The sequence below is a fragment of the Macaca mulatta genome, chromosome 9 (assembly GCF_049350105.2).
Source record: "Macaca mulatta isolate MMU2019108-1 chromosome 9, T2T-MMU8v2.0, whole genome shotgun sequence".
In the NCBI taxonomy this organism is placed as follows: Eukaryota; Metazoa; Chordata; class Mammalia; order Primates; family Cercopithecidae; genus Macaca; species Macaca mulatta.
The window spans coordinates 27,387,555-27,403,789 of NC_133414.1; the positions used below are offsets into that span (position 1 = coordinate 27,387,555).

General features: G+C 35.3%; 1 protein-coding gene across 1 annotated transcript in view; it reads left to right on the plus strand.

Moving 5' to 3' along the window:
- The first annotated feature begins 10,365 nt into the window (after positions 1-10,365).
- The window catches only part of MYO3A (myosin IIIA), a 249,363-nt gene continuing 243,493 nt past the window's right edge, over positions 10,366-16,235 (plus strand). Inside the window, exons 1-2 of the mRNA XM_015146647.3 lie at positions 10,366-10,551; positions 13,135-13,269. Of these exons, the coding sequence (XP_015002133.3) occupies positions 10,384-10,551; positions 13,135-13,269 (303 nt within the window). The 5' untranslated portion in view covers positions 10,366-10,383. The remainder of the gene's footprint in view (positions 10,552-13,134; positions 13,270-16,235) is intronic.

Consider the following 16,235-nt stretch of genomic DNA (forward strand, 5'->3'; position numbering starts at 1 on the left):
ATTGAACTCATCTCTGCAGCAAGCAGACCTAATAGACATCTATAGAACTCTCCACCCCAAATCAACAGAATATACATTCTTCTCAGCACCACATCGTACTTACTCCAAAGCACTCCTCAGCAAATGTACAAGAACAGAAATTATAACAAACTGTCTCTCAGACCACAGTGCAATCAAACTAGAACTCAGGACTAAGAAACTCAATCAAAACCGCTCAACTACATGGAAACTGAACAACCTGCTCCTGAATGACTACTGGGTACATAACGAAATGAAGGCAGAAATAAAGATGTTCTTTGAAACCAATGAGAACAAAGATACAACATACCAGAATCTCTGGGACACATTTAAAGCAGTGTGTAGAGGGAAATTTATAGCACTAAATGCCCACAAGAGAAAGCAGGAAAGATCTAAAATTGACACTCTAACATCGCAATTAAAAGAACTAGAGAAGCAAGAGCAAACACATTCGAAAGCTAGCAGAAGGCAAGAAATAACTAAGATCAGAGCAGAACTGAAAGAGATAGAGACACAAAAAACCCTCCAAAAAATCAATGAATCCAGGAGTTGGTTTTTTGAAAAGATCAACAAAATTGACAGACCACTAGCAAGACTAATAAAGAAGAAAAGAGAGAAGAATCAAATCGACGCAATTAAAAATGATAAAGGGGATATCACCACCGACCCCACAGAAATACAAACTACCATCAGAGAATACTATAAACACCTCTACGCAAATAAACTGGAAAATCTAGAAGAAATGGATAATTTCCTGGACACTTCCACTCTTCCAAGACTAAACCAGGAAGAAGTTGAATCCCTGAATAGACCAATAGCAGGCTCTGAAATTGAGGCAATAATTAATAGCCTACCAACCAAAAAAAGTCCAGGACCAGATGGATTCACAGCTGAATTCTACCAGAGGTACAAGGAGGAGTTGGTACCATTCCTTCTGAAACTATTCCAATCAATAGAAAAAGAGGGAATCCTCCCTAACTCATTTTATGAGGCCAACATCATCCTGATACCAAAGCCTGGCAGAGACACAACAAAAAAAGAGAATTTTAGACCAATATCCCTGATGAACATCGATGCAAAAATCCTCAATAAAATACTGGCAAAGCGGATTCAGCAACACATCAAAAAGCTTATCCACCATGATCAAGTGGGCTTCATCCCTGGGATGCAAGGCTGGTTCAACATTCGCAAATCAATCAACATAATCCAGCGTATAAACAGAACCAAAGACAAGAACCACATGATTATCTCAATAGATGCAGAAAAGGCTTTTGACAAAATTCAACAGCCCTTCATGCTAAAAATGCTCAATAAATTCGGTATTGATGGAACGTACCTCAAAATAATAAGAGCTATTTATGACAAACCCACAGCCAATATCATACTGAATGGGCAAAAACTGGAAAAATTCCCTTTGAAAACTGGCACAAGGCAGGGATGCCCTCTCTCACCACTCCTATTCAACATAGTGTTGGAAGTTCTGGCTAGGGCAATTAGGCAAGAGAAAGAAATCAAGGGTATTCAGTTAGGAAAAGAAGAAATCAAATTGTCCCTGTTTGCAGATGACATGATTGTATATTTAGAAAACCCCATTGTCTCAGCCCAAAATCTCCTTAAGCTGATAAGCAACTTCAGCAAAGTCTCAGGATACAAAATTAATGTGCAAAAATCACAAGCATTCTTATACACCAGTAACAGACAAACAGAGAGCCAAATCAGGAATGAACTTCTATTCACAATTGCTTCAAAGAGAATAAAATACCTAGGAATCCAACTTACAAGGGATGTAAAGGACCTCTTCAAGGAGAACTACAAACCACTGCTCAGTGAAATAAAAGAGGACACAAACAAATGGAAGAACATACCATGCTCATGGATAGGAAGAATCAATATCGTGAAAATGGCCATACTGCCCAAGGTAATTTATAGATTCAATGCCATCCCCATCAAGCTACCAATGAGTTTCTTCACAGAATTGGAAAAAACTGCTTTAAAGTTCATATGGAACCAAAAAAGAGCCCGCATCTCCAAGGCAATCCTAAGTCAAAAGAACAAAGCTGGAGGCATCACGCTACCTGACTTCAAACTATGCTACAAGGCTACGGTAACCAAAACAGCATGGTACTGGTACCAAAACAGAGACATAGACCAATGGAACAGAACAGAGTCCTCAGAAATAATACCACACATCTACAGCCATCTGATCTTTGACAAACCTGAGAGAAACAAGAAATGGGGAAAGGATTCCCTATTTAATAAATGGTGCTGGGAAAATTGGCTAGCCATAAGTAGAAAGCTGAAACTGGATCCTTTCCTTACTCCTTATACGAAAATTAATTCAAGATGGATTAGAGACTTAAATGTTAGACCTAATACCATAAAAATCCTAGAGGAAAACCTAGGTAGTACCATTCAGGACATAGGCATGGGCAAAGACTTCATGTCTAAAACACCAAAAGCAACGGCAGCAAAAGCCAAAATTGACAAATGGGATCTCATTAAACTAAAGAGCTTCTGCACAGCAAAAGAAACTACCATCAGAGTGAACAGGCAACCTACAGAATGGGAGAAAATTTTTGCAGTCTACTCATCTGACAAAGGGCTAATATCCAGAACCTACAAAGAACTCAAACAAATTTACAAGAAAAAAACAAACAACCCCATCAAAAAGTGGGCAAAGGATATGAACAGACATTTCTCAAAAGAAGACATTCATACAGCCAACAGACACATGAAAAAATGCTCATCATCACTGGCCATCAGAGAAATGCAAATCAAAACCACAATGAGATACCATCTCACACCAGTTAGAATGGCGATCATTAAAAAGTCAGGAAACAACAGGTGCTGGAGAGGCTGTGGAGAAATAGGAACACTTTTACACTGTTGGTGGGATTGTAAACTAGTTCAACCATTATGGAAAACAGTATGGCGATTCCTCAAGGATCTAGAACTAGATGTACCATATGACCCAGCCATCCCATTACTGGGTATATACCCAAAGGATTATAAATTATGCTGCTATAAAGACACATGCACACGTATGTTTATTGCAGCACTATTCACAATAGCAAAGACTTGGAATCAACCCAAATGTCCATCAGTGACAGATTGGATTAAGAAAATGTGGCACATATACACCATGGAATACTATGCAGCCATCAAAAAGGATGAGTTTGTGTCCTTTGTAGGGACATGGATGCAGCTGGAAACCATCATTCTTAGCAAACTATCACAAGAACAGAAAACCAAACACCGCATGTTCTCACTCATAGGTGGGAACTGAACAATGAGATCACTTGGACTCAGGAAGGGGAACATCACACACCGGGGCCTATCATGGGAAGGGGGAGAGGGGAGGGGGGAGGGATTGCATTGGGAGTTATACCTGATGTAAATGACGAGTTGATGGGTGCAGCACACCAACATGGCACAAGTATACATATGTAACAAACCTGCATGTTATGCACATGTACCCTACAACTTAAAGTATAATAATAATAAATAAATTTTAAAAAAAATAAAATAAAATAAAATACCAAAAAAAAAGTAAAAAAATAAATAAATAAAGTGTAAAGTTACATCATTGATTTCATATTTTTCTTCCTTTTTTAAATTTAAGCTTTTAGAGCAACAAATTTATCTCTTAGCAGTACTTTCACTGGATTCTGTAAGTTTTGCTATGTTGTATTTTTATTTTCATTTGATTCAAGATATTTTTGGTTTTCTCTTGTAATTTCTTCTACAACTTATTGGTTGTTTAATAGTGTACTGCTTAATTTCTACGTATTTGTGTATTTTCCAGTCTTCTAGTCTCATTGCATTTTGGTCAGAAAGGATGTTTAGCATGTTTTCAGTCCCTTTAAAATCATTAAGGCTTGTAATGCACAAACACATAGTCTATAATGAAGAATGTTCCTGTGCACTTGAGAAAAATGTGCATTCTGTCATTGTTGGGTGCAGCGTTTTGTATATGTCTGTTAAATCCAGTTGGTCTATAGTGTTGATCGTGTCCTTTATTTCTGATTTTCTGTCTCATTGTTCTGTCCATTATTGTGGATATTGAAATCTTCTACTATTATTGTAGAGCTGTCTCTTTTCCCCTTTAGTTCTGTCAATGTTTGTTCATATATTTTAGAGCTCTAAATTTTGGTACATGTATGTGTATAATTGTTATGTATACTTGGCAAATTGACCATTTTATCATTATCCCATTTTCTTTGTCTCTTGTAAGAGTTTATGACTTGAAGTCTTTTATAGGTAGCATATAGTTGCATCAGGTATGTTTCTTTCTAAAATTCATTCTGCCAGTCTCTTTTTTGATTGGAGAATTTAATCTATTTACATTTAAGACACCAATAGAGAAGAACTTATCATTATCATTTTTTGGTTGTTTTTTGATGTTATAACATTTTTGTTACTCATTTCCTCTAGTATTATCTCCCTTGTATTTAGTGTATATTTTGTAATGACATGTTTTGATTCTTTTCTTATTTTCTTTGTGGCTACCATGGGTATATACTGAAATTATAGCAACTTATTTTAAACTGATAACCAACTTAACTCAATTACTTATAAAAATTCTACTGCTTTACAGCTCTGCCCCCACACTTTGTTATTGATGTCACAAATTACATTTTACAAATTGTAGATATATAAAATAGATTAACATAGATTTATAACTATTTTTATGCATTTGTATTTGAAATTAAAGATAAAAAAGTGGCATTAACTACAATTACAGTACTACTGGGTTTTATAATTTTCCATGTAATTACTTTTACTGGAGAACTTTACATTTTCATAAGACTTCAAGATATTGTCTAGCATCCATTCATTTCAACCTGAAGGGCTCCATTTGGCATCTCTTGTAGGGCAGATGGAGTGGTAATGAACTCCATCCATTTTTGTTTATCTGGGAACAAAAATTAATTTTGTTCTCTTTTTTGAAGGATAGTTTTCCAGATATAGAATTCTCAGTTGACAGGTTTTTTTATCTTTCAGCACTTTAAGCTGCCTTCTAGCTTGCAAGAGTTCTGCTGAGAAATTCACTGATAATCTTGAGAGTCCCTTGTATGTAATAAATTGCTTTTCTCTTGCTGCTTTTAAGTTTCCTTTTTTTTTTTTTTTTTTTTTTTTTTGTCTTTGTCTTTTCACAGCTTGATTATAATGTCTGGGGTTGGGTTTCTTTGGATTTGCCTTCCAATTCAGGGAGCCTCTTGGATTTCCAGATGCATGACTTTCCTTAAATTTGTGAAGTTTTTGGCCATTATTTCTTCAAATAAGCTCACTTCCCCTTTCTCTTTCTCTTCTCCTTCTTGAACTCTCATAATGTATATATTGGTCTTGTTGGTGGCGTTCTGTATGTCCCTTAGGCTCTGTTTATTTTCCTTCATTCTTTTTTCTCTCTGCCCTTCAGATGATAATTACAAGTAATTTGTCTTCAAGTTCACTGATATTTTCTTCTGTTTATTCGAGTCTGCTCTTGAACTCCTTTAGTAAGATTTTTCAATTCAGTTATTTTATTTTTTATATCCAGAATTTCCATTTGGTTGTGTTTAATAAATTTATCTGATTTTGTACAGTCTGTCTTATTATAGATACTTTCACATGTTCCCTCTATCTCTATTCTCTGAAAACAAAATTGCATAAAATGGTATTATTTCTTTTTTTCTTCTTTTTTTTTTTTGAGACTGAGTTTTGCTCTTGTTGCCCAGGCTGGAGTGCAATGCCACGATCTTGGCTCACTGCAACCTCCACCTCCCAGTTTCAAGCGATTCTCCTGCCTCAGCCTCCCGAGTAGCTGGGATTACAGGCATATACCACCATGCCCGGCTAATTTGGTATGTTTAGTAGAGATGGGGTTTCTCCATGTTGGTCAGGCGGGTCTCAAACTCCTGACCTCAGGTGATCCACCTTGGCCTCCCAAAGTGCTGAGATTGCAGGCGTGAGCTGCCGTACCTGGCAAAGATGGTATTATTTCTTTAAAAAATATTTGATAAAAGTGATTGTTGAAATCATTTGAAAATTTTCTATGTATTCTTTTCTATTCATTTCTACTTAATATTCACCAAATATTTATGGACTGTCTACTATGTGTCAGGCATGTATTTAAAGTCTTTGAAGTACATCAGTGAAAAAACAGGATAAACATTTCAGGCCTCAAGGGGCTTACATTCTGGTAGTGGAGAAAACAAATAAAACATAATTATAGGAAATTATAGAGAGTGTTAGGAGGTGATAAGTGTTATCAAAATGCAACAGGGTAAGTGAGACAAGGAGTTGGGAGGCAGGATGGGATGTAGGAAGTCAGATTGGAATTTTAATTAAGATGATCAGGGTGGGACTTACTGGGGACATGAAGGCTGATGTAAGACTTGAAGGAAGTGGCGGCGTGAACCATGTCAATATCTGGAGAAAGAGCATTCTAGGCAGAGGGAACACAGATAACCCAGTGGGAGATCAGCCCTGCTGTGTTTTAGAATGAGAATGAAGCCAATTAGGTTATTTTATTAAAGAAGAATTAAGTGCATGTTTACAAAAACAAGCAGAATAATTGTTGAGATGAATCTGAAGATCCTGAAGTAAGATACATTTTTCATTGTATTATGACCAATTTTTCTATCTTAAAAAAACCCAGAAGCTCAATATATAATAAATCTATTCAAAAAGATGAGTATTCATTTTAAAAATGTAGCTTTGCGAGTACCTTTTCAGAATTATGGTAAATGCACGTATCAAAATATGTTAAATATATATGTTGAAAATAATTGTTTGGCTTACATGATCATATAACTAAGAACTTAATTATATGTTTTAATTTTATAGGCTCGAGAATTACTTTTAATTTTGTGCATGCTAAAGGATTAGGGAAAATATACAAACATTTTTATGTCAAGTGCAATTTACTGTAGTTATTAAGTAATTAGTTGTTTACTAGCTGTGACATTCTGTTTCATTCTTAAAGAATAAACAACTTTGTATGGTAAAAGTATAGTTTAGCAGTCAGGAGACTTGATTCTAGCCTAATTCTAGCCTCATTATTTTGAAGCAGTCATTTTAAATGGCTTCATTTTACCTTTGTGTTGGGAGTTTTGTTCATTTGCTTTATATGGAACATGGCTAGGTATATTCTGTTTCCAAAATGCCTCGTTTTTGTCATTTTGTGATTATTGCTTTATAATGTTTTATACTGTATTGATACACTGCTTTAAATATTTGATTGAGAATTGTTAAAGAAAAAATTGCATTTTAAACAAATTCCTGCTTATTTTTAGTGTCCAGCTCAAATCTTTTCCTGACCACTTCAGAATTTTCTCTGATTCTTTTCCTGATCACTTCAGAATTAATTGCTTTTCACCTGGGCTATTATAGTACTTTATTCATATTATTATTTATCACTTTTCATAATGTTATAGTTATATGTTTATTAATCTATCCATGAGTTTTCTATCTTTGTATTTCCAAAACTCATAAAAGTACTTTGCATATATTTGTTGTTCATTCATTTTTTCATTTAATTCTTACATCTGTGTATTGAAAAATCAACAGTTAACTCCTAAGAGTTAATATATCAGAAATGAAGACTGTGTTCAATAACATTCCTGCTTGAAAGGCAGTATTCCATGTAATGAATGTTTCTCTTGCTTGACAACTCCTATTTCAGACCTTTAACAAGGTTTAATTTGGTCTTTTGGTCTAACGTTTATGTTATAGAGATGGCATAAATGCTTATTTGCATGACTCAAGTAGATGTAAGAAGTAGTGATTTTGTCACTGATTATGAAATTGTTAAAGAGGATGATTATTACTGATTACCTCTTTGCATTTTGGATCAAAGGCATGAATTTCATAAAGATTAAGTGTTCTAAGAACTATTCAGAAGTGTGTTTTTATATAGTAATACAATTTTTAGCATGCATTCATAACCATTTACTAGATAATGTGCCCTTAAGTATAATGAATCAGAATGTGCTCTTATTGTGTTTTGGATTTTCATATTTTCAGTTCTCCCTAAACCTTATTTCTCTTCCTAACTTAAAAAAATGTAGTTTTTGAAGAACCCTATTTATTCATTTATTCAACAGCTATATATTTAACATTTACTGTGTGTTCCAGGAACAGAGTTAGGCCAAATTGATTATTAGATTTGGAAGTGAACAAGATAGATTAGGTCTCCGCTGTCAGAATTAACAATGAACAAATAAACATTTGCCCATTTAGTCAACATTTATTGATTGCCTATCATGTGCTAGGCATTGTTTTGGGAATTGTGGATACAGTCACAAAGTAACAGAGCCCATACCTCATGTAGCTTACATTCTAATGAAAGAATAACAGCATAAGTGGAGAAGGCTAACTTTATAATGGTTCGTCAAGGAGGGCCTAAGAAATTGACATTTGAACTGAGATCTACGGGACAAGAAGGAACCAAAGGAAAAGACTATTTGAGGACAAATAGCAATTACCCTGGATAGCAATGAACTTACTACATTTGATGCACATTGGTTTGTAGCTTTTGAGGTCAGAATATTAAGGATTTAGTATTCCTTCCATTTTTTCAATTAATTATGAAGTACAGGCATCATTTGTAAAGTTTGGTAGGAAAGAGTAAACAGCAAAGAGGGAAAAATTTGTGGAGAAACAAATTTGAGGAAAGATATCACTGTGAAATAGTAACTCCAGAGAACAGGGAATATACAAACAATAGAAGTGCTGTAGGGCTGCTGGGCAGAGTTGACAGTGTAATTGTCAGTTTGTTATCCTCAATTTTAGGTGAAACTAGTCAACATGGTTGTATTGTTTTCTCAGTTATGGGCACAGATGTGAAGAAGATGTAGTATTTAACCAGACTTGTTTTCACCCTCCAGGAGAATATGATGGAAAAAGGGAGGAACAAGAGTGTTTAGAGCCTTTGTAAAGATGTCACAATAATACAAGGCTTTAGAGTCTATCCTGGGGAAGGAAAAATGAGTAGGGAGTGAAAAATTAAGAGGGTTGATGGGCTTAAAGGAAGTTGAGGATCGGTGGATTGGTGATGTGAATAAAGCTGAAAGTTGTGAGTGTGGCCAGACAAGTGAATTTCATGGGCTAATATGGAATATTGATATATATTGAAAAGAGTGTAGTTTGTATAGATAATTGAAATAATGTGATGGCTACCAGAAGTGCTAAGAGCACTTTCCTTTCTTTTATTATTCTCACCCTTTTTTGCAGTTTTATAGAAATGGTGATAATATAGGGAGAATATAGAAAAGAGCATCACTTGGAAGTCAAGAAAATGTAAAATGTCCTTTATAAAGTCACTTGATCTCATTGACCTATTCTTTTAATTAACTGACAAATCAATTAATTATTTCAGCAGTGTGCCAGCTGTTGGACATACAGTGATGATATCAGATACATAAATGCTATCTAATTTACAATCACAATAATGGTACCAGTGATGATATTGGATACTGATATTATTGATAATATTGATAATGATATCAATAAATGACCTCATTGGCCATATTCTTTAATTAATCGGTCTATCATTTCAGCCCTTGCAGTTGCTGGGCATACAGTAATGATGTCAGATAACAGCAGTGCAGAGTGCTGCTGGAGTACTGAGGTGGGGCATGCAACCCAGATGGGGTGGAGAGCAGTCACACTTGTATGAAGTGGTACCTAAGCTGAGATCTGAAAAATAAGTAGGTTTTGCAATTTAGCAAAGAAGCCACAGGCAGATGGGGTCAGGAATAGTGTATATTAAGGTCTTCAAGAAAGAAATACCTTGAGGTATCCAGAGTAGCTGAATCATAGTGTATGAGAGAAGAGGCTGGAACATTAAGCAGAGGCCATATTTTAAAGAATTTGGTAGGTTATGTTAAGGAAATTTCATCCTAAAAGCCATGTAGAGGACCCATTATTGAGTTTTGCATAGAGAAGTGACATAAAACATGATCACTTATAAAGTGCAAGATCTGCTTAAATGAGGAAGTTGAATTTTATCTTCTCTAAGGTTCATTCAAAACTTATTTGATTTGTTGTGATACCGGAGTATAAAGAAGAAAATCAAAATTACATAAATGTCTCTTATTTTAATTTAAAAAGAATTAACAGCAATTAATAAGAGACTAGATTGGACATAGAAATAAAGCCCTGTTTACAAAGCATTATTAAATTCATATTAATGTTTGCAAATGAGAATTGAAATTCAAATTTCCTATGACTCTGAAATATGTTTGGTTACTGTTGAATATTTTCTATCATATCAGTGAAAATATTTGCTAATTTCCCATGGGTTTGTGTGTGCCATTTGATATCCTCAATCAAATGTAGATGAAACTGTACTTCTTATCTCCAGGTATTTAAACCTTTGAGATGTTTCCATTAATTGGAAAAACAATCATCTTTGATAACTTTCCTGATCCTTCTGATACGTGGGAAATCACTGAGACAATTGGCAAAGGAACTTATGGGAAAGTTTTTAAAGTATTGAATAAGAAAAATGGCCAAAAAGCAGCAGTCAAAATTCTTGATCCAGTTCACGTAAGTCATATTTTTTCCTTCTAATTAGCTTTACTTTTATCTGTATGAAACACTTAAAAAGACTGTAAGTATTTTATCTTGATTTATTCATCACAATAGCAGTCTAAAACAGGTTACAATTTGAAGATAAAGGTGAAGGAAAAGTCTGCTTATTTGCTTTTCCAAGTTTCTGTGCTTAATATATGTAATAAGGCACAATAAGTACTTGATGAATAATTGCATAAGCACACAAAAAATGCAGCTGTCAATCGACAATGTTATTGAAGTTGACTCAATGTTATTTTAGACATGAAAAATTGTAAAGATACAAACTCAGGGGTCTACAAGTAATCCTAAAATGGCATCTTAACCATATCTTCTTTTCGTCCTGTGTTTATTTAGGCTTCAGGAAATATTTCTCTTAGGCCAAACTAAAGAAGACTTTTTAAAATTAAATTTATTTCAGAGAAGGAAAATTAAGTTTCAGGTTTACTTAAATGTTTCCAAAGCAAACGTGGTGTAGATTTATAATCAGGGCAAAGTTCCTTATTGTGAAGAATTAAATTTCATGTTCAACTCTGCTGGTCTCTGCTTACAGGAGGCCACAATAGGGGCCCCCATTTGCTTTTTTTTTTAAGTAGCAGTTGTAATAGGCAAAACTGCCAAACCTTTTTTCTGTTTTAAGACCATGAGACTACTGAGATTCTATTTTCTGGTAATGAGAGCTGGCAGTTTCAGAATATCTTCAGGTTGCTGGTAGACACCTTTCTCTCCCATAGCACATGGGAGAGCCAGAATGAGCTTAGTCATCAGATGCTCCTCAAACATCTATTGAAAGCAAATTCTCCAATTAAGAGACTTTTGCACACATGATGGGAGCATAGCATGATGAAAATGATGAAATGTGTATAGAGAGGGCATCAGAGTCCTAGGTCCTTGTTACAGCTCATCTACTACTTGTGAGATGCTGCAAAAGGTCTTGTTCGTCTTAGGGTTGCTGTTCCTTTTTTTTTTTTTTTTTTTTTTTTTTTGATAGTTTATTTCTGCTAAACCCATTATAACTACACTCCTCCATATTATTTTGAGCAGAGGAGAAAGGTAGGGGAGGTGTATTTTAAAGTAATAAATTAACTACACTGGAGGAAAAAAAAATCAGACTCAGTATGCCCAGGCTTAACTGTTGCTGAATGTTTCACATTCTCTTGGAAACTTCTAAGCATTTAAACTGAAGGAACAGAGGTACAAATTAAGTTCTACCAAAGTGACTATACCTCTCTTTCCTCTAGCCTTTGCATTAGGAATTCAGGTGTATGGCAGCAAGAGAAAGAAATTCAGTCCAATACCATTGTCTGGTCCATGGTGTATCTCTTTCCCTTCCTTCTTAATGGAGAGCAAATGGCTTATAATCCATGTAACCACTATTCTTTCATAATTTACTCATGTATGGTATACCTACAAACCTTATAAGTCATATTCAGTACTATTTAATGAAATACTGATTTTATAACTATTATACTTAATTTATCCTTTTGCTTTCATTCTTGTCACAGTACATATACATTTTTCTAATAATTATTTATTTACTCTTCTTTCATCTTGTCACAAGTCAAATAAAAAAGATTTATAGCCAAGAGATTATAATCTTAAATAAATTTAAATGCATCCAAACATCTTGCAAAGATTTGCTTATTTTAAATTAAAGGAGTCTTACTATTACATATTTTTAATCAGTCATTTTATTTTCAAGAGAGGAGCTGAATGAGTAAGATGAGAATGTAGCAGGCTTGGAGTCTATATCTGGATTTTACACTAACCAGCTCTGACTCCAACTTCTCAGGGCTTAACTTTATGCCTCTAAAATTAGAGTTCAGATTTAAATTTCTACCTCTGTGATTCTATGATTCTATAATAAAATAACATAAGCATTAAATGTCACTGTAAAAGCAATGTTAATAAAGCTTTCTCTTATTTATTACTCTGTGAATTGTTTCATATATATGTGATTTTCTAGAAATATGACTAAGTGGCTGTCTTCCATTCTTATTGATAACATAGCAACCTGTTCTTCTTTTGCTGAATGGACCTTTAGATCATTAAAGGTTTTGTGCAATCTTTTATAACTTAACTCTATTTGAGTTTTTTGGAAAAGTGGGAATTTATTGTTTGTATGACTGAGTTTTGGATAGCTTCTAAATGTCCTGTTTTCCAAAGAAACAAAATGAACCAGATTTCCAGTCCTAAAATTTACTATTTCAGATCAATGGCTTTGCCGTTGTAACAAAGTTAATAATACAAAAAAGCAAATCATCTGGAGTAGCTCTCCATAGATGTTTACTTATAATTGCATATAAAAATAACATTTTATTTATCCATTTTAAAATTTGATGAAATTGATATAACTTGAGATTCACTTGATTATCATGAAAATCACAATCTCTCCCCTTAAATAATGTAATGAGAAATTACAGTACATAATACTAAGCACAGTAAAAACTATTATGACCTTGACATAATCAAATTCTATATTTGGTATTCTATAATCTGTTTCTTTGACATTACTCATGTTTTTCTCACAGTTCTATTCTTATGACTTTTTGAAACTAGGATATTGATGAAGAGATTGAAGCAGAGTATAACATCTTAAAAGCACTTTCTGATCACCGTAATGTGGTCAGATTCTATGGGATATACTTTAAGAAGGATAAAGTAAATGGAGACAAGCTGTGGTTGGTTCTTGAGGTACGTGTTTCAGCATTATTTGTATGGGTGGAAACTTAGAGTATGGTTCTGAAATGACTTATTATACTATTTATGTAACATTGATATCATAAAAACAATTCTGGTAAGTTCCTGACCAGCCATGAATGTTGTGCCTAGTTTTGGCCTTGCCGTCTTGGAAACATCAAAAAATTGAAGGAAAGCCACAAAGACTAGTAAATGTTAAAAGGAAATGACTCCGCAATAAAAGACTAAAGAAACTGAGATTATTTTTCCCATGGGAAAAAAAAAATTAAAAAGGATTTCATTATAATATTTATTTATTCATCTATATTTTGTTTCATTAACATGTGATGAACCTCTGTGCCAGGTGCTAAGATACAAGAAAATTAATGTTAAGTGAGGCTTCATTAGGCAAAAATAGTGAGCTATGATTTTCTTTTTCTGTCTTTATTGAATGCTAATGACTTGAGCTACAGAACCAGGTATTTATATTTACAGGGAAGAAAACTTACTTAAAATGGTGTTGATACTGAATAAGTTGCTAAAGGGAATCTGTAGAGTCTGCCCTTTCCAGTCCTGAGAGTAGTTTTTCTTACACTGGAGCAATCCTCTCTAAGGCAGGAGTACTAGCAGGTCCCACACTAAGGTGATTGCCAGTCCCAGAAAAATTCCGTTTTTCTGATTTTCATTGAACATTATTCAAGTGCAGTAAACATTATTTCTAATAAAATCTATTAGAATTTTTTAAAATCGCTTTTATCAAATTCAGGGACAGTAGATACCTTTATTTGACAACTATAACAGCATATATTTATTGTGTTCATCATTGTTTTATTAGCATTTGAGTATTTTATTTGTTTTTGAATGTTCCATTGCTTTTCCTGAAGTGGCATTGTCTTAGTCTATTTGTGCTGCTATAACAAAAATCCACACACTGGGTAACTCATAAAGAACAGAAATTTATTCCTCACAGTTTTGGAGGCTGGAAGTCCAAGATCCAGGAACCAGCAGGTTCACTTCTCTGGTGAGGCCTGTTCACTTCCAAGATGGCACCTTGTTGCTACATGCCCTGGAAAGAAGAAATGCTGTGTTCTCACATGGCAGAGGGCAGAAGGCAAGAGAGCCCAACACTATGTGGAGCCTCTTTTTAATAAGGATCTTAAAACCCCATTCATGAGGAAGAAGCCCTCATGGCCTGATTACCTCTTAAAGGTCCCACCTCTTAATAATATCACATTCACCATTAAGTTTCAACATATGAATTTTGGAGGGACACAGCCAAAGTGTAATAGGCACAATAATCATAAATAAATTATATTAAGATTTTATATTCATATTTTTCTACTATGTTTTTTTTTTTTTTTTTGAAATGGAGTCTTGCTGTGTTGCCCAGGCTGGAGTGCAGTGGCACAATCTCAATTCACTGCAACCTTCACCTCCTGAGTTCAAGCGATTCTTGAGCCTCAGTCTCCCAAGTAGCTGGGATTACAGTCACATGCCACCATGCCCAGCTAATTTTTTTAGTTTTGTATTTTTAGTAGAGACAGTGTTTCACCGTATTGGCCAGGCTGGTCTGAAACTCCTGATCTCAAGTGATCCACCTGCCTCGACCTCCCAAAGTGCTGGGATTACAGGTGTGAGACACTGCGCCTGGCCTCCATTATGGTTTTTTTTTTTTTTTTTTTTTTTGTTTTGGAGACAGAGTCTCGCTCTGTCGTCCGGGCTGGAGTGCAGTGGCCGGATCTCAGCTCACTGCAAGCTCCGCCTCCCGGGTTCACGCCATTCTCCTGCCTCAGCCTCCCGAGTAGCTGGGACTACAGGCGCCCACCACCGCGCCCGGCTAATTTTTTGTATTTTTTAGTAGAGACGGGGTTTCACCGTGTTAACCAGGATGGTCTCGATCTCCTGACCTCGTGATCCGCCCATCTCGGCCTCCCAAAGTGCTGGGATTACAGGCTTGAGCCACCGCGCCCGGCCTCCATTATGGTTTTTAAATGATTCTACAAATAATAGATGATCGTTGTGGAAAATATTTGAACCTATAAAAAATTCTTAAATTTAACATATTTGCTTCATTTTTTGTATGTTTTTTTCTTTTAAAATATTTTAAGTTCAGGAGTACATTTGCAGGTTTGTTATATAGGTAAACTTGTGTCACAGGGATTTGTTTTACAGATTATTTCATCACCAAGGTGTTAAGCCTAGTTCCCATTAGTTATTTTTCCTGATCCACACCATCTTCCCACCCTCTACCATCAGGTATCTGTTGTTCCTCTCTTCGTGTCCATGTGTTCTCATGATTTAGCTCCACTTGTAGGTGAGAACATGTGACATTTGGTTTTCTGTTCCTGAGATAGTTTGCTAAGGATAATGGCCTCTGGCTCCAATCATGTTCCTGCAAAGGACATGATCTCAGTCTTTTATATGGCTGCATAGTATTCCATGGTGTATGTGTACCACATTTTCTTTATTCAGTCTGCCATTGATGGGTATTGATGTGGTTTTGCTGTGTCCCTACCCAAACCTCATCTTAAATTCCCATGTGTTGCAGAAGGGACCCAGTGGGAGGTAATTGAATCATGGGGGCAGGTCTTTCCTATGATGTTCTCGTGATGGTGAATAAGTCTCATGAGATCTGATGATTTTATAAGGGGGTGTTTCCCTGTGCAAGCTCTCTCCTTGCCTGCTGCCATCCATGTAAGATGTGACTTGCTCCCCCTTGCCTTCCACCATGATTGTGAGACCTCCCCAGCCATGTGGAACTGTAAGTCCATTAAACCTCTTTCTTTTGTAAATTGTCCAGTCTCGGGTATGTCTTTATCAGCAGTGTGAAAATGGACTAATACGGGCATGTAGGTTGATTTCATGTTTTTGCTGTTGTGAATAGTGCTGCAATGAACATACATGTGCCTGTGTCTTTGTGGTAGAACAATTTCTATTTCTTTGGGTATATACCCAGTAATGGAATAGATAGCTGGGTTGAA